Raw genomic sequence first — 22,899 nt, forward strand, 5'->3', positions numbered from 1 at the left:
GGAATACAAATTGATATATTATTATTACCTCTGTCTTTGTGCATTAGTTAATATTGAACAGGGAAAACAAGAATTTTGAGGACCCCATCAAGTTATCATTAGAGAGAAAACAGGTTGATTCTCCTTTCTTTTCTTTTCTTTTTTATTTTTTTGGTATTTTTTAAAATGTTTTTTTTAAAGATTGATCTTATTGTTTTATTTTTCATCTTATACTTGTACTAGTTTAGCACAAGGCAGCCAACTTTTGTGCACATTCTCTAGAGCATACATTACACGAGAAATGAAAAATCAGTCAGTGTATAGATATGAGGAAAATATGGGGAGCCAAGATCAATCCAGATTTTTAACTCCTTCCACTCTGACCTTTTTATTTTTTTTTTTTATTTTTAGAAATCATTTCATTTTCAGACAAAAGAAATAAAAACAAATGAATGACAGTGTGGCCGAAAGCACTGTGTTGACACTCCTTGCAACGTCTGAGCCGGAAGTGATACAGCCACCAGACATATGAGTCATCAAATGTACTCATTTCTAGTTGAGAAGGGCCTAGAAATGCTGAGATTTGACCTACAAACTCATCTGCAGCTATTTTCAAAATTATGTGTTTTCAACAAATTCATATATTAGAAGAAAGGCAGAATTTTCTGTCTGTGTTCCTGCTCCAGTTTACCAGAGAAGATAGTGACGATGACTATGAATATGAATTCAGGATTTCAGTCGCATTGGACAAAATATTCAGATTGCAAAATAGATATACACATCTTCTAATTGTTTTTATACAAGGCTTGTTGCACTTTGCTGTTTTTGCCAATAAATTATCAACTGGATTAGATAAAAGTAGAACAGCTTACCAGAGGTAGTGATAATGTCTATCATATCTAGGATTAAAGTTGTCTTGGACAAAATGTTCAGAAAGAGAGTTGCCAACCTAATAGGTCCCAAACTGTCATCTAAGTTTCAGCCCCTGTCCCATCAACAAAATGTTGCATCCTTCTGCATGTTTTACAAGTATATTAATGGTGGATGCTCTGACGAACTACAAGCCCTTGTGCCCCTCGACGAAAATACCCCTGACAAATCCGGCAAACAGCAAAGTCCCACCTCTACACAGTAGAGATCTGTAAATGTAGGAAGGCCTTCTACTCTAATAACTTCTTCACCAGAACTGCTCGACTTTGGAATTCTCTTCTGGTTTCCTGCTTCCCCAACTATACAGACAGGCAGAAGTTTAAGTGTAATGTGAACAGACATCTTGCTGCTAAACTCCCTACATAGTACCCCTGCAACTTAGATCCCTGATAGTAGCTCCTTACATCAAAGTGGCAATGTGCCTTGTTTGGGGTGAAAATGTAATAAAATTTTCTTTTTTTTTAATTTTTTTTTTTTTTTTTTTTACATAGGCATCACCACATTATCAAGGCCAAGAGGCCACTCAAGGATAAGGGTTAAAGAGTGTACATTAGAAATTGGACAATATAGTAATCATTAGTAATGAAAATTTGGTAAATTTGATAACTTATATGGAACGGCTCATCAAGAACTTATTTACGTTAGACTTGAACACACTGTCCTTTTACTTGGTTTGTTGCACTTTGCTATATTTTGCTAATACATTTTGTTTGATATTTTCTACAATGAAAAAAAAAGACTAATCTGGTGAAAACAAGTTAGCCTGTTAGAAAGAGAGAGAAAAGGGAGACTTCACATCCATCATTTTAATAAGCTCCATCAATCAGTATGTCTCACTAATAGCTATGCATATTTACCCAAACTTATGACTTCCTGCTTTGTAAGAGGTTCTACAAAAGACAAAAAAAATGTTTTGGGAGCAGTATCATCTACTCAATCCGTGTTTATGATGAAGTTTAATTAATCATTTTTGGACAAATGCATTTTTTATTTCATTTATTTTAATTTATTATATGCGAAAAATTCATATTTTTGGACAATGTTAAATAAGCATTCATTCATTTTCTTCTCCATTTATTTAATTTAATTTATTTTGATTTATTTAATTTAATTTATTTTAATTTAATTTATTATAACAATAAAAGAAATTGCTTTTGGTATTAATTGCTTCTCTAAATAAACATTTTTAATTTATTTTATTATATTCATTTTTTTTTTTTTTTTAATTTCTGTATTAAACACATTTCAGTGGAAATAATCTTCAGGCGATCACATCACCGAGGCTACGCCATTTAGTGAGGTTCATTTTCAAAGCAGGAAGTCATTTATCTGGATGAATATGCGCTTGTACTATCTCACTTCAGTTTGAAGTAGCATTTTTATCACTTGATCGGCAGATTGAATAGAAACAATTTATTTTAACCATTTCTTCTTGAGATGGACAGGAACTAATAAACTCTTTGATTGTCAGTCATCATTTATGCAAATCTGTGAAATAATCATCATCTGGTTTAACATCCTCTTGACTTAGTTATTTTTGCAGAATATCCACCTCCTACCCACACCCCACCCACCTCATCCCGTAAACCTTTTTGGCCCAGGTTCCAAGTTTTCAGATTATCCTGGATTACCTTTTTCTTGATTCTTATAGAAAATCTCTTTACTGGAAGTCTCAGTCTTTGTACATTGATTGATTTCCAGTGATCATTTATATAAATCTGTGAAAGCATCATTATTATCTGGTTTAATATCTTCTTCATTTGTCAAATTTGTGTTGGGATGATTAATCAGAATCAGAAAAATCAGAATTTGGGGGGGTATCAAAGTCGGAAAAAGTTTGGCCTAATTTTCTCATTCCCAAAATGACTCTTTACATTTTTGTTTTTTTTTTTTGTTTAAAAGTTAATTTTCTATTGTTGGTATTATTAATAAAATAATAAATATTTATTGATTTTAAACTATTAGTAAAACTTAAATCTCATAGATCATAAGGAATTTAGCTAAAAATGCTACCGGTAAAAAAATGACACAAGTGGATAAATGGGGGGGGGGAATAGCACAGGTGAAAAATATGGATGAAAATCTCATGATGAGTTTATTAAAATTTTGGATACATGTATGGAAAATATCTAAAAGTTTATCAAATCACTTAGTATGAGGAACATAAACAGATATGTTTTTATTACATCTGTGTCTGGGATAAGTTAGATCCGGGAAAACACAGATTTTGAGGACCCCATCGAGAAAGAATTAGAATCAACCTCTTTAGGTTGATTCTAATTCCTTTTGTGTTTTCTTTTTTTTTTTTATGTATGTTAAAAAATTAATCTCCTATAAATTACATTTAAAATATGGATGAAAATTCTCAGCTAAATGCATGTCCCCCAAAAATGAAATTCTACTTTTTTTTAGACAATTTTTAAATCAGAATTTGTAATTGAATGGGAATTAGGGGATTAAAAATAGTAACTATATTGGAATCGTCTCATTATTAGCACTGACTGTTTTGATAACCTCTTTCTTTCTAGCTAAAGGTTTTGATCCAGTTTGTAAGCTTTCAGATCATTCTGGATTATTATTTTCTCAGTTCTTATGGAAGCCCCCTTATATCAGGGCCTTTAATCTTTGTACATCATTAAATCCACTCATCATTTTAGTTTATACATCCAAACAAACTTTGTTTAGTTGATCATAAAGTAGTAGAATGAACGCTGATATCTGATTTTTGGTTAAGAGATTTCATAAGGAACTATTATGGTCCTGTTAAAGGGGATCACAATATTAAGGTGAAAGAGTTTTGGTGTTCACTGCAAGCGGTTAAACTACGCGTGTACTCTCTGCTCGACCACAGAAATGTCTGGCTTACATAGTGCCAGACGAATCCATACGATCATGGCTATAGGGGTGTTAACTACCCCCCTCCCCTCCCGAAGATTTATTTCCCCTGAAATATAGTTTTTCTTTCACAGGTTGACCTCCAAGATGTCTGTCAGGTTCCTTTTTCTGCCAGAATGACGTATTTCGTTACTAGTTTGAGGAGGTTCCAGGTCAAATGCATCATACAGTAGGTCCAACGTCTGTTCTTCTGATGAAGTTTCATTTAACTCATTTGAAGTGCATTTGCGTATCTGGTTTAATTTAATGTGTAGAATGTGGTCCTCCTACTATGTAGACCGTAGGCCAATTCTGTTCTTGATTGTTCCCTGCTCCCAGAAAGTATTATCTTTGTGCATCTGTAAGAATATTTTTTCTCCTGGCACGTAATTCTTTTTGGTAACAGTTGTCTTTGTGGGTTTTACTTGTTTTAGCAATAATTTGTCAAAGACTGCCATATTTTTCTCGCAAACATCACTTCGGCCAGAGACATCTGGGATGGTATATTTTCATTAGGCATTATGCAGTACACCTGAAGAAATTGTTGCAACACTTTTTCAGATAGTGTTCTTTGTCTTCTTCCAAGCCTTCTTCTAGGTGTTCACAAATCTTTCAGCCTGTCCATTTGACCTGGGGTGGTAAGTCGGAGTTGTGATGTAGTCCACTTGGAAATGCTCCATGATTTCTTTTAAGTCCCCGGATGTTAACTGAGTGTCATTATCTGACATTAAACAGGCCACCACTTTGGACCGTGAAAAGTTTTTATAGTGAAATCAGTAGTTGGGCTTTTGCAACTAAAGACTTCAGGCCACTTGAAGAAACTGTCCACTACTATGAGATAATACTGTCCATCAAGTGGTCTCGTTTAATTCACGTGTATCCGTGACCATGGGTAATCAGCTTTAGGCCATGGGCTAAATTGAATTGGTGGCGCTTTAGCAGCTAGTGCAAATCCTCTGCATGCTTTCACCTTTTCTTCAATATCCTTGTCCATGTTTTTCCAGTATTCATATGAACGCATTAAACGTTTCATTCTAGTGGCACCAGGGTGTCCTGTATTAAAATCCTTTAAGATTTTCTTTTTGAGTGTTGCTGGAACAACTACTCTTTCTGGATATAATAATTCCTGGTCGCATGTTGAAAAAACCTTTGCTACTTGTTCATCAGTCTGCAGTTTTTTCTTGGTTTCTCTTATAAAATCGTTGCTTTCAGCTTCTTTCCTTATATCATCTAAAGTAATGGGAAGTTCTTTCACAGTGTAGCATAGGATCGAACAATAATCTCTCTCTAATCGTAGTGATGCGATCACCAAGTATTCAAGTGGTTCACCATTCCTTGGTATAAACCAGGATAGCCTATCTGCGGGTCCTAACTTCTTTGACAGAAAGAACTCCATATCAAAGTTGTAATTTAGTAGGATTGTTCTCCATCTTTGGAGCCTGTTTGCTGTATGTGTAGGCAACACTTTCTTCGAGCCAAAGATAGAGATCAACAGCTTGTGGTCCGTTTGAACTTTGAAATTTGTGAAATCTTATTACTGCGAAAATGATACTTAAGGATTCTTTCTTTATTTGGGAATAATTTATTCCCGCAGGTCGTAGGGTTCTTGATGCATGTGCTATCAGTCTCATAGAACCGGTGGGCATTTTATGCAGGATACACCCACTGATTCTATATGCGCTTGCGTCACTTGCAACGATAATGTCTAAATCTGGGTTGTAATGGGCCAGGAATAATTCTGATGTGAGCATCTCTTTTAGCTTTTCGAACGCCATCTTGCATTGTATTCCATACTCCAGTTCCAAACCTTGTGCTACTAAGTGGTTCATTTAAAGATGCACGCAATGTGTGCATGTTAGTAATGAAAGCTTGATAGTAATTAGCTAAGCCTAAAAAACCTTGCAGTGTTGTTATGTCATGTGGCTCCGGCATATTTTTTTTATTGCTATGGACCTTTCTAGATTGGGCTGACTACCATTCCTGTCTGTTATCTGCCCTCGGCATTTTATTTGGTCGATGAAGAATTCACATTTGCTGACTTTAAAAAGTGTGAAGCCATACTCGTTTATCTTTATGAACACCTGAAAAACGTGTTTTCTATGTTGCTATAAAGATTCGCTTTTCATTAAAATATTGTCCAGGTATCTGATGGAAAAATCAAGGCCACTCAACATCATGTCGACTACATGTTGAAAGATAGCTGGTGTGACTTTGATCCCGAAAACCAACCTATTGAACTTAAAAATTCCCTTGTGAATGGTAAAGTACAAAAGTTTTGAGCTTTCTTCCTTAACGGGAATCTGTAGGTACTTTTCGCTCAGATCTATTTTTGAGAATATTTTCCCTCCATTTAGTTTCGTAAAAACTTCCTTGGGGCTGGGTAGTGGATAATGATGATCCTTAAGTGCTGCATTCAACTCGGTCAAGAAGTCTGCGCAGACTCTGATATCCTTTGATTTTTACCTTGCATACACGGTGAGGCCAGCCCACTCGCTGTAGTTGACAGGAGTCAGAATTCTTGCTTTGACAAGTCTATCCAGTTCTACATCAATCTTATGTATAGAGCCAAACGGTATGCTGTCGAGACTGGTGTGGCATTTTCTTGTAACTTGAACTTTGCCTCCGTTTTTGTACAGCAGCCTAGTTTGTTCGAAAAAATAAACATTCGGGAACAACTCATTCAGGTCTTTCTTTAGTTTTTCGGCTTCGGATTTAAGGTTATCCACTTTTTGACAAAAATTGCTAATGGGCGAGTCCCAGAGTTCAAATTTTTTAATCCAATCTGTCCCAAAAAGGTTTGTAGTGCTTTTTAATAAAAACATCTAGAGATTCAGTGTTTACCCTCACCTTCAAATCTTATTCTTTCTCCAGTTATTGAATGAGCAACTTTCTTGGTTCTCATCATCTTTGGTTTTCTGATTTTGCACTAGGTATGCTGGTTTATGGTGGACAAATCCAAACCACTGTCAAGTTGAAGTCTAACATTATTGTCCCCAATTTTTACCGTCATGTACTTCCATACATTTTCATCCTCTGCTTGAGTCCTCGTTGTTTTTACATAACTCCTGCGAGGTCCTTTGCTCTGCAATGTGAGGCTTTGTGTCTGTTGCGTCTGCACTGATCATATTTCTGGGACCGGTATAGATAATCTTTCTGCTAGTGGAGTTCTCCACATCCTTGGCATGCATAACACAGTATCTCAGGCTTCTTTTGGGATTTTTCCAGAGAGTTATGTTTGGCTTTCGCTTGACTGTTTGGAGAGATTTTTTGTTACTTTGTACCTTTCTAATGTGTGCTACACCTGCCTCTTCTATAGTTTTGGAGTCTTGCTTCTCCAAGATGATTCTTTGGCATTCCTCAGCTAATTGTTGAAGGATTATATTTGGTTTCTTTTCCAATATGTTTCTTGCCCGGCATCTAAGTTCAGCATCCTTGGTCGACACTAAGCCTTGAATGAAAATCAGGACCTTAAAGTTATCGTCAATGAGGATAGTTTGAAGTCGTCACAGTGTCTTTTTATGATTGAAGCAAATATGGTGTAATCTTGGCCTTCTTTGTGGGTCAGGTTGATGCATCTCCATCTTTTATTTTCTTTCGATTTTTGGACAGTATAATCCCATCAAAGAAGACAATTCGCTCGTTTGTTCAGGGATGTTCCGCAGCTCCTAATTTTTGTAATAAGTGACAAACCTTCATCTGCTCACTCTATGACTTACAATCAATCCTGAATATGTCACCAAATCTGGAAAAATAGGCTTCAAACGTTCACTCCTCTTCAGGACAATAGTGAAATGTTTCTAATGCTGACCAGATCACGGTTTGGGCAAAAACATTCTGGTCTGACTCATTTCTGTTTTTCTTTGCTATTACTTTAGTTAGTAATTCCAATTTTTTCTTTACATGTGTCTGCATATCCAGTATTTTTTCACTGAATTGCCTTCTTTCCTCTTCTTTTTCTTCTTTCACTTCTCTTTCTTTCTTTCTTCTCTTATTTCTTTTTTTCTTCTTTCTTCTCTTTGTTTCTGTAATTCCAAAGTTAGAGTTTGCTTAAACGTGTCATTTCAACTAGTTGCCTTGAAAGCTCTTCCATTTTAAAAAATTAATAGACTCACAAGACAAATCTAGGTCTAAAAACGATGGATGGAAACATTGATTTTACAGAGAAGATATGCTAAATTAATATTCACAAAGAAAAAAAAAGTCACATACACGTGGTTTTAACAGAAAAAAAATGTTCAATTTTCCACAGAGAACAAAAGACAACTGAGAATTTATTTTAACTCTTGAAAAAAAAAAATACACAGATTTTTGATTCCAGAAGAATTTGGAATAATAAAACGAATTGAAATCCCTTTTTGTAGCAAAAATCCAGGTGAGTATTCACGTTATTGTCCTGAATTCGCATAATGGAGTGAATGCGGTTTTGATTGATATACATTTTTTTCTTTTCTCATTGTTTTACCGAGAAAGCGAAAATCATGCAGACTATTGTCAGAGAAATTTTTAGGTCACAGTAATAATTTTTTTTGTCAAATATATACTGTAAAACGAAAATGGCTTCTTACAAAGAGGAAAAATTAAGACATTTACACAAGTGAAAGTTGGCCAGTCCACAAGGAAAAGCTAGTTTCTTTTTGCTTTTTTCATTTGTGTGTTTAAAACCTAATATGTTCACTTTTAATGAACAGTCCAAAAATAAAGGCTTTTGGATAAAGAAAAAAATATTCTTGGGCAATAAAAATGTCTTATTTCAAATTTGAAAACTTTGCATGATTTGCACAAACCAAAAGTTAAAATTGAATTAGGTCAGTAGACAGTGTTGTAAATTTTTTCTACTCACGCCTTTTTGAAAAATAAACTTTTCTGAAGTGAAGTCATTTTCATCGTTGAAAAAAGTTTTGGAGCCAATTTTTACTTTTTCAAAGAAGGTAGAAAAATACAAGTTTGTTAAACAGAAGTTGGTCATTTATACAAAGGAGATCCTTGTGGTCCTTTTTCGAATCCATGTTGTCAGTGTTGTAATCTTGTTTAGTAGTCCTGGATATGACCTTAAACTATATCCAGTGGTGAGGCCCTAGCTTGCGGGATTTGGGGAGTGTGGAGCCACCCTTTAATTGCCATTGCTCCCAGGTCCACTATGACCCAGAGTGATAGTACCTGTTAGGGTCCCAACTAACTAGAAACCGACTTGAAAACAACAAATATATTCTATTAAAAAAATTTTCTTCAAAATCTTTGGATTCGGCATTAAATAACCTGAAAAGGGTTGATATGCTGTAAAACAAAATAACCAACCAAACCAACCAATCTTGTTTAGTAGGGGGTCACAATATTAAGGTGAAAGAGTTCTGGTGTTTACAGCAAGCCGTTAAACTACACATGTGTTCTCTACTTGATGGCAGAAATGTCTGGCTTACATAGTACCAAACGAATCCATACTATCATGGCTACAGAGGTGTTAACTACCCCCAGAACAGGAACCTTACTTGAATTTTGTTTCAACATCTCCAGCAAATCATATCAATTAAATTTGAGAAAATCTTTTAAATTTGAATGTTAATAATGTCGTTTTCGTCTTCTTCCCCATCTAGGGTTTTGCAAGTGCATCACCACAGAGTAGTCAGACGCAAAGCCATGGTAGCCTGACCAGCTCTGATAGCATTACATTTCCAGGACGATCGGCAGCAACAACGACGTGTACATGTTCCAAGTCTGCACAGGTAAGTCATTTTTTTTTTTTTTTTTTTTTTTTTGTAACAAGTATTCTTGGAAGTCTGTCAGCCACTGGCTGTTTACTTGCATCCATCAGGGCAGAAGAAACTCTTCTTGACTGGAGCAAATTTTTATTCCATTCAGACTGCCTTTTTTTCTTTTTCTTTATTCACACCTCACTTTTTGGTTTGGTTTCATTTTTTATTTAGTATTTCTAAATTTCTATGCATTCCTTTGAGTGTTGATGACTAGGTATTAGTTTACATCTTGTTGAAGAATTAGATCATCATTACAATAAGGAGATTTTTTTTTTTTTTTTTTTTTTTTTTACTTATGTTCACCCCTTACAAAGCATATCGCCACTTGGATGTAAGGGGCTCATATTTGGGGCCATGTCTAAGAAAGATTAACAATATATTTGTTTATGTTACATTTTAATTTTTGCATATTAGTACAGCCGGGGAAGCAGGCAGCGGGAAGGGAATTCCAAAGTCATGCTGTTCGAGGAAAGAAACTATTAGAATAGAAAGCTTTCTGGTATTTAGGGACAACAACAGTGAAGGGGTGAGATCTTATTGCTAAGCGGGTTTGTCTGGGATATGTACGTCGAGGAGATACAAGGGAAACGAGTTCATCAGAACACATTCCATTAAAATATTTGGTACAGTGATGCAACATTGCGGCAATGAGACAAGGGCTGGAGCTTAGTTTATAAAGTGGGATATATTAGATTGACAACTCTTTTTTGGACTTTATCTAAGAGGGAGAGACTAGTAGATGCACCAGCTCAGATGTGGCCGCAATACTCCATGCATGGGTGAATGGTGACCTTGTAAAGGTACAGGATACTCTCAGGCGTGAGTAGTCTTCTAGCTCGAGAGAGGGAACCCACCTTCTTTGCAGCAGCCTTTGCAATGTCCTCTTTGTATTTGTTTTTCAAGTTGTGACTCAGTCATTCTCTTAATTGAGGAGTTAATTTTTTTGTGCTAATGCAGAGAGTGATCCGCGCTATTTTTTAAATCGTATTTCCACTTTTTAATTAAAGTTTTATGATATGTTTTTTTATTCAATTGTAAGGTTAAAGTACAGAATAGGTACAAAACACCCTCCCCTCCCCATGTTAAGAATGGCTTTTTAAATAATAACACTATTATTTCAGCACGAGTACCAATTTTTTAAATAAAAGCTTCTATGATTCTTTTTCAACAGTCAACTCCTTAACAGTGGCTTTTATGAAAGATTCCTGAAGAGTAAAAATGAATCTTTGCTCTGTTATATATTTTTTTTTTTTTGTTTTACTATCTTGCATTTAAAAAATCATTTTTTTTTTAGTTTGTAGGTCATAGATAAATAGCAAAAACGATTGCTAAGAGATTTTGACTTCGCAGTAAATTAACAATGCGCTTCCTTGGATATGGTTATTTGGTAGTAGTGACACTCTACTGATGGATTTTTGGGGTGGGGGAAATTGGTGCATTTTCTGATATGCATATTAAATCATTTTTTTTTTTTTTAAGTAAACCCACTCATCTCTAATGACTGTCCGCACATATCTTCAAAAGACTCAATTAAATTATGCACGGATATTTGGGAAATTTAGATATATTTCAAATATTTAGACTTTAATCTAAAGTATGTTAATTAGTGGTATTCTAAAGGTTATATATAATTCCCCTTGCATTATATCGATGTACTTATTTATTATTCTTGCTCTGAATGTTTCTTTCAAATCTAAATATTAATTTATTTGTCCGTATGTCCAGTGTCACAAAGAAGCCATCATCATTGCAAACATTAATTAATGAGAAACGAATTACCTCCCTTTATAGTCGCTGTTTATCAGTTAAAAATCATTAAAACCATTTCCTCTCCAAAAGTTTAAAATACAAACAAAAAAAAACATGGCGGTCTGTTTATGGTTTCAAATTCGTTATTTATCACTTTCTATCTACCTTTTTAATAAATAGGATCTCCCGATCCCCAAAGACGGAATGTAAAAAAAAATTAGAATAAAAAAGAAAAAAATGACGTCACTTTTGGGCCATACGTGAAACTAATATATTCCTTCTTCGTCTTCTGGCTAGAATCCAAGGGTAGTATATGTCCTGTCTAAAGATGGTATAATGATGTTGTGGGGTTTGCATTTGCGCTGGGCGTACATACAATGGAAATATGTCACAGACTCTTATAAGGATATTGGAGATAAACTATAATGATCAGATATATTCTGACACTGTATTAACCAGATTACTTAGATGAATACTTTTACAGGTTTAACAAAAGGGCTATAATAATATTGTGGGGTTTCCATACACACGACTTTGATATATACAAATATAAAATTTTAAATAAAAGCTATACTTAAGATTTATTGTGCCGCTATCACATTATACGAATTACCCAACATAAACTCCAAACCTACCTCAGCCTGGTGTTACAAGATCAGGCTGTTTGAAGATATTAGCTTTATGACCTAAAATGCACCAAAGATTGATTTTATTATTTATTTTCCTTTTCCTTTGCAAAACTCAGTTATGTCCTGCAAAGGTAAAAACAAAACCTACAATTTCCTCTACAAAACAACCAAACCAAACACAATGAACATTTGAAGATATAAAGAACTTGAAGCATAAAACTTTTAACAAAATGATCAGATTTTGCATAAAATAACCTGAAGATGAAACAAAACAACCAAACTTAATAAAACCAAGGCTACATGAGACAAAGAACAGTCCAGAAAAAGAGAAAACATTGTTCATTAGAGAACCATTAAAGCTCTCTAAACGCTCCCTCTATCCCAATATATTGGGTGACTCCCCCCCCCAAAAAAAAAACACCCAAGTTGAAAATTAGAAATCTTTACTCCTATAAATTCGTTTTTCTTTTGTGTGTATTGATATTCATATTAAAAGCCCTCTTTTCTATTTATTTAAAAAGAAAATACAATTTTCTTATATATGGGTTGTGGAATTGCATTCACTAGCAAAAGATCTGGCTAATTTGCATATTCTCTTAAACATTCATTTTAATTAATTCCCTATTAGTTTTTTTCGGTTTTCTTATGGGATGATCATCTTTACTTAACTATTACGTGTAATTATATTCATGCAGATATTCTACATGATTTATACTTGTATAATATTTGCGTAAAAAGTTTACAGTAAACACTAAATTGTTTCCAAATATATTTATGTATTATGTATATATTTTTGTTTAATCTATAAAAGTGAACGTGTCTGTGTGTCTACATTTTCCTGCGCAATAACTCTGTCAATTGTAAGTCTACAGACTCAAAATTTAATATACAGGGTACTAAGATTTGGGAAAATCTTCATAATCAATTTTCGGCCAGAAATTAGGCTTTTTAGGGGTCAGAGTTCAACAATTTCACCATTGGGAACTCTACCAAACTCCTCCGGCAATTTTGGATATAAACACCTAAAATTTTAGATATAGGTTCCTTGGATATGGATCTAACTAAATGTTAAGGAGTCATAATAGGGGTCAAAGTTAAAAAAATTGACCGCTTTTTTTCTTGTTTCCTTTTTTTTTTTTTTTTTTTTTTGCTCAACATGCACCTCCAAATACCTGGGCAACGCCGGGCTAAAATGCTAGTTTTAAATAAATTAATGTTTATTTAAAAAATGAATGAATATCGCACATGTCCAATCTTCTAACCGTTATGTTTTAAACTTATGGAATAGTTAATAAAATTCACAACCCTTTCTGTGATCCAATCATATTTGGTACAAATAAACTTCAATCAATGGCCGACTTGTCCACCAAGTTTCAGTTATGAATATCCAAAGTTTTTGTTCTCTTACTGTTCTATGGTATGCAAAGAGACTTTGGTAAATCTCACATAAGTAGAAAGTGCGATTCTAAAGTTTTGCGATAATAAACACATCTCAATATGATGAGCAAAATTGTCAGTAATTGTCATACTCCTCTCTTAAAACTGCTCTGATTTTTGCAGTGATATACTAAAAAGTTCAGGAATGTTTTTTTTTTTTGTTTTTTTGTTTTTTGATGATAAGGTGGGGGTTGGGTAATAGACATTATCTTTGAGATAATAGTACAGATAAAAATGTGGGAGGATTGAAGGTCTAGTAAGTGTGAAGCTAATTCAGATGGTGTGTCCCTACATATTGAACAAAGATATAACAAAATCTGTTGGATATTTATGACTGAAATTTGGTGGACAAGTTAAGCACTTTGTGGACATGGTTGGGTTTCAGAAAAGGTATTTTATAAACGATTTCAAAGGTTAAAGTAAACTGTTTGTAAATTTTCTAAAATATTTTCATCCATTCGTAGGAAAAAAAAATGGGGTGTATGATGATGATCGATATCAACTTAAAAATAACTATAGAATGCTATAGCAAATAAAACAAAAGACTACTTTAATGTGAGATTCGAACTTTCAAAGACGGTATAAAATATTGGAACTGAATGTAAATGCTTTTTTTTACATGGTCACCAATCAAACAAAATTATTTTGTCTTTTTAACTTCCTGTGTTTAGAGAGTCAACATAAACATACAAAACCAATGATCTATTTTACCTCTCCGCATAAATCAAAAATAGCTTGATTGCCTACATTTAAAAAAATCCATAAATCTATAAACTTATAAAGTTGAGATTTTTTTCTCTGATATTGGTATTAAAAGCATACTTTTTCTATTTAAAAAATTATTAAAATAAACTTAATATATACTCAGTCATGGATATGCGAGCAACTACATGAAGGTTAACTAATTTGTATATTCCTTTGAAAAATGAGCATTAATTAATTACTTTTTAAAAAATTTTATGATTTCTTAAATGATTAGTTTCATTTAACTATTATGCTTAATTCTATTTATGCATAGTTTCTACATTATGCATAATTGTGTACAATTTAAGATGAAAATGTTATAGCATACAAAAATATTGTGACCTTGTCAGTGTGTGTGTGTGTGAAAAGTTTCTGCCAAACTCCTCTCTGAATATTTTGGTTTACAAAGTTGAAATTTAATATATAGAGTATTTAGACCTGTAGCACACTTTTGATTTGTTTTTTTAGCTGGTAAAAATTGCTGCTAACGGGGGTCAAAATTGAAAACAGGACAGTTTACCTTGGCAGGAGTAGTCAATTAAACCTATTTGCATGCAAAAATTTACATTCATAAGTTAAACAACATTATTTTTTTAACTGTTTATATGCCTGTGGCCATGGCTCAGAGGCTAAAGAATCAGGCTGGAGGGTCATGTTTTAGTTTCCATTCTAGCTGATGGCACCCAAGTCATTTTTTTATTACTTTTTGAAATCACTATGTATTAGATACAATATAATAATAGAGAATTGATTCTATAATAATAAATACGAAATCTCCATTAATTAAAATATCAGTTTAAGCTTATTTTATGACTTGGCAATGCCGAACAGCCTGCTAGTATAAAATAAATTCTTATTAAAATAAAAATACATTAGTAAACATTTATCAAATATTTGTTATCCGTTTTTGATTAAAAAAATGTTTTCTCATCCAAATAAATATGTCAAATTCATATAATGATTTAACATGAAAAATATAAATGATTTGTACATTAAAAAAAACAATTAAAAAAAAAAGTTTTTACTTATTTTTACACTTTACCTTGGCTTATTTGTATTTCTTGTTATTTGTAAAATGGTTCAGATTATTATAAGTATGTTGTTCAGTCGACTAATAATAGAAATTATTAAACTGGAAAGGGAACACTAAAAATTAGGAAATATTTGTTCTTAATGTTATTTTTTAATAATCAATTTTCAAGATGCAAAAACATTGAGCATCAATAAGGACATCAGATCGAATATGCTGATTCCAAATCTGAGGTTTGTTTAGCTTTTAGCTCGACTGTTTAACTGTCGATGCTGCAACCAACATACACACATATAGTTTTATATAAAGAAATTTTGTCCTGTTTACTAAATTTATGATGCCAAAAGAGGTTGGATTTGTATGAAGAGCTTTCCAAAAGTAATGCCTCCTATTTTTTATTCTGCCTGAATGGATCGAAGGAGATTGCATTATATTATGATGACTGAACTTATGTATTCATTTCATTTCTGAATTTTTGGAGATGAGAATTGATTATTCATCTTATTTGGATTCTTCGAACTACTGTTTTCATCTTGAGTGTCATTTTCACAACGTTTCAATCAATGTAACATCTGACCTTATTTAGATGTATCTTGTCGAACTCTGGGATTTAGACGGAATTTCGAACAGAACCCTTTATTTACTTCACAGGATAGCATGCTCTCGTACCGTCAACCGAGACTGGATACAGGTCCTAAGTAATTCGCAATTGTACTTTTTGGTCGCCCACACTGAGAATTGAACCTTCAACCTTTAGGAGGATATCACTTTTATATTAGATTTTTTCCAAGGTCTCTTACCACTGTGCCATGGGTCTTTGTGGATATAATAATTATGTATTCATGACCTGAAAGTTTTATCTTTCTGTTGCAGATATTGATGGTGTGAGATGCACCATTGAATTCCTGCATTGAGAATGGTCGTGACTATGTAAAAAAAAAAATAAATAAATTCTGGAGCCTAAAATGTCGCTTGTTTTAATGGCATCACTCTCGTCTTAGGTCTTCAACTTTTTGAGTTAGAAAGAAAAATTGGGAGGCTCTACTTTTGGACCGACCTTCGTAACATATACAGAATGATCTCTGCAATTAACTACCATTATTTTTCAGTCATTCAACATTACAACTTAGCAAACAGCAGTATAACACAACATGTACTCTTATTACACACAGTCAAACAAACAGGAAATCACACAAATGATCTAAATTGAAAGATTTTGTTGTTTAGGCAACAGATTTATTTAACGGAAAATCATATGAAAGTGTGGTTTTTATTCAAAATTCACCTATATTTAAAAAAAAAAAAAAATCTGTATGATGTACGTACCCATGACTGAAATAAAAATGTCATATTCCAAAAAACATGTAAATTGATCAAGTAGCTTTATTTTTAACTAAGAAAATCAAATTTTATGAGTAAGCGAGGCGAGACTGTCTCACATTGTCATATTGAAGAAACAATGTAACAGCACACGGATGCAAATGCACACAAAATGCGAAATGACATCACCATAAGAAAAAAGACTATAAAAAGAAAAGGATGATCACATGAGAGAAGAGGAGCGCGTTAAAAATGTGGGTTGCGTCACTGCTGTAATGAGAAGTCACGTGTGGCGGAAGAATGAGGAAATAAATATCAATTTTAAAAGAAAAAAGAGTTCAGTTATTACTTGTCCTATGTTCCTTGTGACGTACTCTGTTACATGTGGGTTTTGTATGTAATGTTATAACAAGGGCAGATAACTCCACAAAATTAAAATTTATGAGATCAGCCTTGTCATGCCTATGATTTTCCATTAATTGTTTAAAATCGTTTTCTTTATAAAAAAAAATATACTTGATCAATGATGTAATGATTCTTAGAATATGATTTTTTTCATTTTGTCACAAGTACATACATTTTAACAAAAATACAAGAAAATCTTTATGATGTACGTAGCGTACATCATAAAGATTTTCTTGTATTTTTGTTTTTTTAATATAGGGGAAATGCTGGACAACCACCGACAGTGTATATAAGATAGGAACTATAGACATTTATATTTACTGTTAAATTAAAAACTTTAATCCATTCAATTTGTGTAGATTGAGAACAACATAATACTTATATCAAAATATAAGCAAATAATTTATTTTTGTCTTCAAAGTCCATCAACTTATTTTATATGGAAACTAATTTACTTTTTTTTAATTACATTGTTTTTTTTTTTGGTTTTTTTTGCTGTTTTTTTTTTTCTTACATGTTTTCACTTTGACTGTTGACCATTTTAAGTTACATTTTTCTAGATCATAATTTTAACGTTTCCTCCATCTTGCGATCCATCATTAGGCAGTGTTTAAGGCATCCCTCAAGTGTACATCAGAGCACTCCTTGCTCATAAGAATGTGTGTGGTTGGTTTGGCAGGAATACTGAACGTCCCCCATATAGCCTTCACTTGTGCAGGTTGTCCCATGTTTTGGTAACCTTCACTCAAGCCTGGTTGAGTATTACTCAGTCCTTCTGGAAGAGCCTTGTTGTTGTCTTTGATAGACTCATTTTACCAATGCAGACAGAAGAACACTGGTGTTGTTTGTCCGAGGCCTGTGACAGTGGAGAAGCTCTTGCGGGATGGTAGTCGCTGCAACATCTCTTGATGTACAGGGGAGAGCAATTGTCGTTGGCCTGCTTGTTACATTTTGTCTTCACTATCGACGAATCTGCGTCAGAGTGATCCCTGACAGCTTGTAGATAGATGGCAGATTGGTCGATTTCGGGTTGCCAGTAATTATTCTGCGTGCATTGTTGATGTTTTTATAAACATAAGAATGTAACATATTTACTTTTTTATTCACATAAGAATGTTATACCGGCATTGTAACATTTTTTTTTTTATCCTTATTTTGTTCATTGGACATAAATACTACACCCACATGCATGAAGCAAATATGCCGAACCTAAGGCCATATCTCAAAGATTTCCTTGGAATAAGATGGCATGATTGCATCATGTCTGAAATTGTGTGAGAGTTTACCAAGATCTCCAGCATGTATTTTCATGCTGATCTAGCAAGACATAGGTTATGTTAGGGTACTAAAATATCTTTTATATAGAAAGTTGGCTCAGGATGTTAAAAACCTTTTTGCCTCTCAATTCGATTCAAAGACACCTGCAGAATGGGGATGATAACCTGCAACATCTCTTTAAATAACTCTGCTTACTGATTGCACCTTTTGATACCATACTGTTCATAAACATTGAAGAAGTGTACTGAAGCAAGGATTGGCTTGTGGCAAAGACAAGACCAGAGAAACCCATGTTTCCTGCTTCATCTGGGTTAGTTGTGATGGGAATTGCCACCCAGCTCTGCTTAATTACAAAAAATGATGCAGTGGATGCGCATTGTTTCAAAAGTGCATCTGTCATGGCATCGCGAAACCTGAATGCCAAGCATCATAACCACAGCAAAAGTATTTTTAACACAACTAAATAAGTGCAGAGCCGAACTAATAAAGATAACTAAATTTTAGAAAAAAGTTAAACTTTATTCATCAATGTTGTGTCCTTCCAGAACGATACACTGATTCCACCACTTCTTTTTCCTTTTTTTTTTTGTAGAACGATTTGTCTTTGGCCTCAAAATATACCTTAGCTTCTAATATCACTTCTCCATTGGACCAAAATCTTTTTCTTTGAAGTATTCTTTTGAGTTCTGCAAGCAGCCAGTAATCGCTGAGGGCCATGTCTGGGAAATAGTAATACTAGGTTTCTTTCAGTTCTCCCTATTCCAGGCTCATCCAGTACCTGGACTAGTGTCTCATAGACCTGCCCCAAATCTGTGATAAGCCCTCATCCCAATTTGAAGACTATGCTTTCTAAAATGAATCAACATTTTTTTTTTTTTTAATCATTGAAAATCACAATTATCACATACAAGAAACTTTAGTTTGAAACGATTCACTGTCCACAGATGATATCATCTTTTTCGTTACTTTAGTATTTATTATATGATCAGAAAAATAAACGCCATTGATCAAATTTGAATCCTCTATTTAATTTCACATGGCTAGATTGTTCTTGTTTTGCCAGCTATGACTGGGTAGAAGTGTTAATTAGTTTATTCTTAGTTATTATTGTCACTTGTCAACCTCCAGAAAACTGTCACTAAGATCTGATTGTTAATCAATGGCGTCATTTGTTGTTGTGCTACATGTCCATGTATAGGTTTTAAAGTTCAACATAAAGATTCTCAGGTTTGAAAAGAATGCACTTGAAGAAGATCGGCACTTACATCGGTTGGAATGTTGTGAAAATACCAATCAGAGATAAGAATAATACAAATTGTATTCCTTTTTTTTTTTTTTTTTTTTTTTACTAGCTATAGGCAAATAGTTCTACTTTGTGGATGCCTTGGGAAAGGTAAATAGTAAAGGAGTAAACCCTGACAAAAAATCCGGTTTGGAGTCCTGATAGGTGAATGGTGAAACACTGCAACACCTTTCCGGCAACTCCTACAGCTTTGGCTTGCCTTTCTATCGGACTTTGTCTGCGACACTGAGAGGGGGACTCTGGTAATCACAGCAGATGCTGCAGTGCACCAGACTAGATGCAGAATTCCATTGTCTTATTAGACAGGTTACCATCAATTCATTTTTTTTTCTCTCTAAAAAAAAAAAATAATGGAAAAAGGTCAGCATGTAACAGCTTTGAAAAAAAATTACAAAATTTTGTAATTACTTCTTCATTGAATTCTACCAAAAATGTAAACATTGGGTTAATTCACCTCATATTTAAAAAAACAAAAAAAAACAAAGAAAAATATGTATGATGTATACAGGATGGAACGATAAATTTGTCACCTAAAGAAACAACATTACAGCTTTCTTTCATTAAAAAAATTCAGGTAACTTGATTATGTAGTAGAGTTGACATCTATTCAATGTAGCCTCCTTCAGCCTCAATCACTACCTTGATATGGGTCCAAAACTGGGAGAATACCTTTTTCACAAGCACCTGTGAGAGCTCGGCAAATAGTTAGCGGATGGCAGTGATTATGCTGGTTTTGGTGTTGTGGGAGGTTGTGTTGGTGATGTTCTCAATTAATGACCAAACAAAGTAGTCCAACGGGTTCAGATTGAGGAGAGGAGGGAGGCAGTGAGAGAAGGATACAAAGTCATAGCACTCCTTCTGAAGCTAAGCCCAGGTCTCTTTGGACTTGTAGGCCAGCACGGTCCTGTTGCCACACCCAGGGTTTGCCAGCTGCCACCTGATTGCACCAGGAGATCACCACATTCTTCAGCACATCCAGGTACATTTTGGTGTTGACTTTCAAGCGGATTTTGAAGATGTGAGGTAGCATGATGTGGCCCTCACTTGAAAAAAACACCAAAGACCATAACTGTGGCCGGAAACTTTGTTGCGCTGTGCCCTCAAGCGTTGAACCGATTGGATTTGTATTTTGAGGGTGCTGGCAATGGTCCTGTTGTTATAACTTGGATTGGTAGAGAGCATGAGTTGTACAGCAGCGCATCTTCAATCTTGCTTGTGCCACTTTCAGACACGATAGAAGGCTCCCATCGCTCTTGGGATTTGTACACAGCTGGCCAACTAGTAGATGGTCTGCAATAAAAAAAAAAGATAACTGATTTTCATCAAACAAAAATGAAATCATGTTGTCTTTTCTAGGACAACAATTTTTATTGTTTCATTCTGTATACCCATGACAAAACGAAATTGTCTCATTACAAAAATCACGTAAATTGATCAAATAGTTTTATTTTTATAAAGAAAATCATTTTTAAGCCATTAATAGGAATTCATATGTATTTCCACATAAATCTCGCAAATTTAAATTCTCTCCTTTTTGTTTTGTATTTTGGATTGTCTTCAAAATGGTGGACAAGACAGCTGTTCTTTGGTTACTCAGAAAATTTGATTTTCTTATTCAAAAATAAAGCTACTTGATCAAGTTATAATACATGGAGAATTAAGAAAGACGTTAGCTGACTATAATCCAGAACCCATCTAAAATGCTGAAACTAACAATTCCTGAGTTCTCTAACAGGTTTGAGACCGCTTCTATTTGGATTGGTTAGATCAGTGGTTCCCAATCTTTTTTACATGGTAGCGCACTATTGAGTTTTTTAAATTTTCGCAGCACACTTATCATAAAAAATAAATATCTTCTACTGTTGAAGCTTTTTTGGAATAAAGTAAAATAATGAAAAACAAAGATAATATAAGAATTTTTATCCACATAAAATACTTTTTTATCTGAAAACCTATGCACTTAGGGATCATTTTAGTATCGAAATCAGGTTTGAATTATTCAGCTCTGATGCTAATTCCTGATAGTTTGAAGAAGAAAAAAAAATAACTCCTGATGTTTCAATTAATTATCCGACTGCTAATATAAATTATAAAAAGGCTTACAAATTAGTATGCATGAAATATATATATATATCCCAAGAATTTAACAATTTTGAATTGAGCTGTGTCCTCCTGGTTAAGAATTTAAATGGCTTCTAGCTATTATCTCTTCATGTCATACAAGTAATTATTCTGCAGCATACTAATATGGCACGGCACAGTAATAAGGAACCACTGGGTTAAATAGAATAAAATACAGCAAACTTCAGCAGCTTCTTGAAAATTAATTCATACAAGCAGTTTTTTTTTGTTTTTTTGTTTTTTGTTTTTTTTTCAAGAAAAAAATGGCAAGAAGGATATTCTCCCCTTGTGCAATAGAAGTTTTTTTTTTTTTTTTGTAATTTTAATTTTAAAAAATTTATTTTTTTAAAGATTTCCACAAACATTCATTTTTCACTGCTATTTGATTTAAATCTTCTGATTCTCTCGCTCTCTCCATGTCTTCTCCAAACATCATCATTAAAAACCCTTATATATAGCGGTGATCAGGGGATCACCAAACTATGGCCCACAGCTAAATCCAACCTGCCAAAGCCTTTAATCTGATCCAGAGAACTCTTATGGAAAACGTAAAAATATCTAAGAAAATTTTTTTTAATGGAAATGTGTGATAATGGTGTCATGTTTTTTGTTATTCAGAAAACAATTAAAAAAATGTGGTTTTGGGGAACAAGTTTTACTAAAAGCAAATTTAATGAGCAAGACCATATAAAATATGTCCAGGCCATTTTTTTGTTTTTTAATTTGGCCACCATAGCTGTAAGTCAGCAATATGGCCCCACGTTCACGAACTCTGACACAGATTACTTACTTGCTTCTTTGAAGTAGGTGCTTAAACTATTAACTTCAAATAATTTCCAATGTTTTCTTAGAAACTTATATGGACAGTTTTGTTTCTTTTGTTTTTTTGTAGATTAGTGAAATAGAAAGTAGTAGTCAGGAGGTTGTTTCATAAAAAAATTAAAGCATTTGCTTTCTATCATGCTCTTTTGATTTTGTGAAATTAATTTGATTTGTTGGTACTTATGCACTATAAAGAGCATTCTATTATCGGAATCATCAGAATTGTTTACAGAAAATGCTGGAAGGTGCTAAAACATTAAGCGCTTTAACCCTAACACAAAAAAATCATAAAGAAAACACTTGTTTATTATGTATGTAAAAAAAAAAAGAAATGTAAATATTTATCTTGATTTGAATAAAAAGTACATTAAAAAAAATTCTTTTTTTTTTTTTTTTTAATTAGATTTGCTGTCAGTTGTTTGTTATTCTAAAAAATAAATACTTATTCTTGTTTTTTCTGGATTAAATTTTAATTTTGGAAAAGTTTTGTAAAATTTTCCAATAATTATTCAAGAATATTGTCTTCAT

At 33.5% G+C, this 22,899-nt stretch overlaps 1 protein-coding gene across 13 annotated transcripts in view; it reads left to right on the forward strand.

Moving 5' to 3' along the window:
* The window catches only part of LOC145263754 (serine/threonine-protein kinase tousled-like 2), a 618,843-nt gene that overhangs the window by 500,659 nt on the left and 95,285 nt on the right, over positions 1–22,899 (forward strand). For all 13 annotated transcript variants that reach the window (XM_080120782.1, XM_080120784.1, XM_080120786.1 and 10 more), the window contains one exon: positions 9,375–9,503. In XM_080120782.1, the coding sequence (XP_079976908.1) occupies positions 9,375–9,503 (129 nt within the window). The remainder of the gene's footprint in view (positions 1–9,374; positions 9,504–22,899) is intronic.

This window comes from Euprymna scolopes, chromosome 39, assembly GCF_053919585.1.
Source record: "Euprymna scolopes isolate OS-2025 chromosome 39, ASM5391958v1, whole genome shotgun sequence".
Taxonomy (NCBI): Eukaryota; Metazoa; Mollusca; class Cephalopoda; order Sepiida; family Sepiolidae; genus Euprymna; species Euprymna scolopes.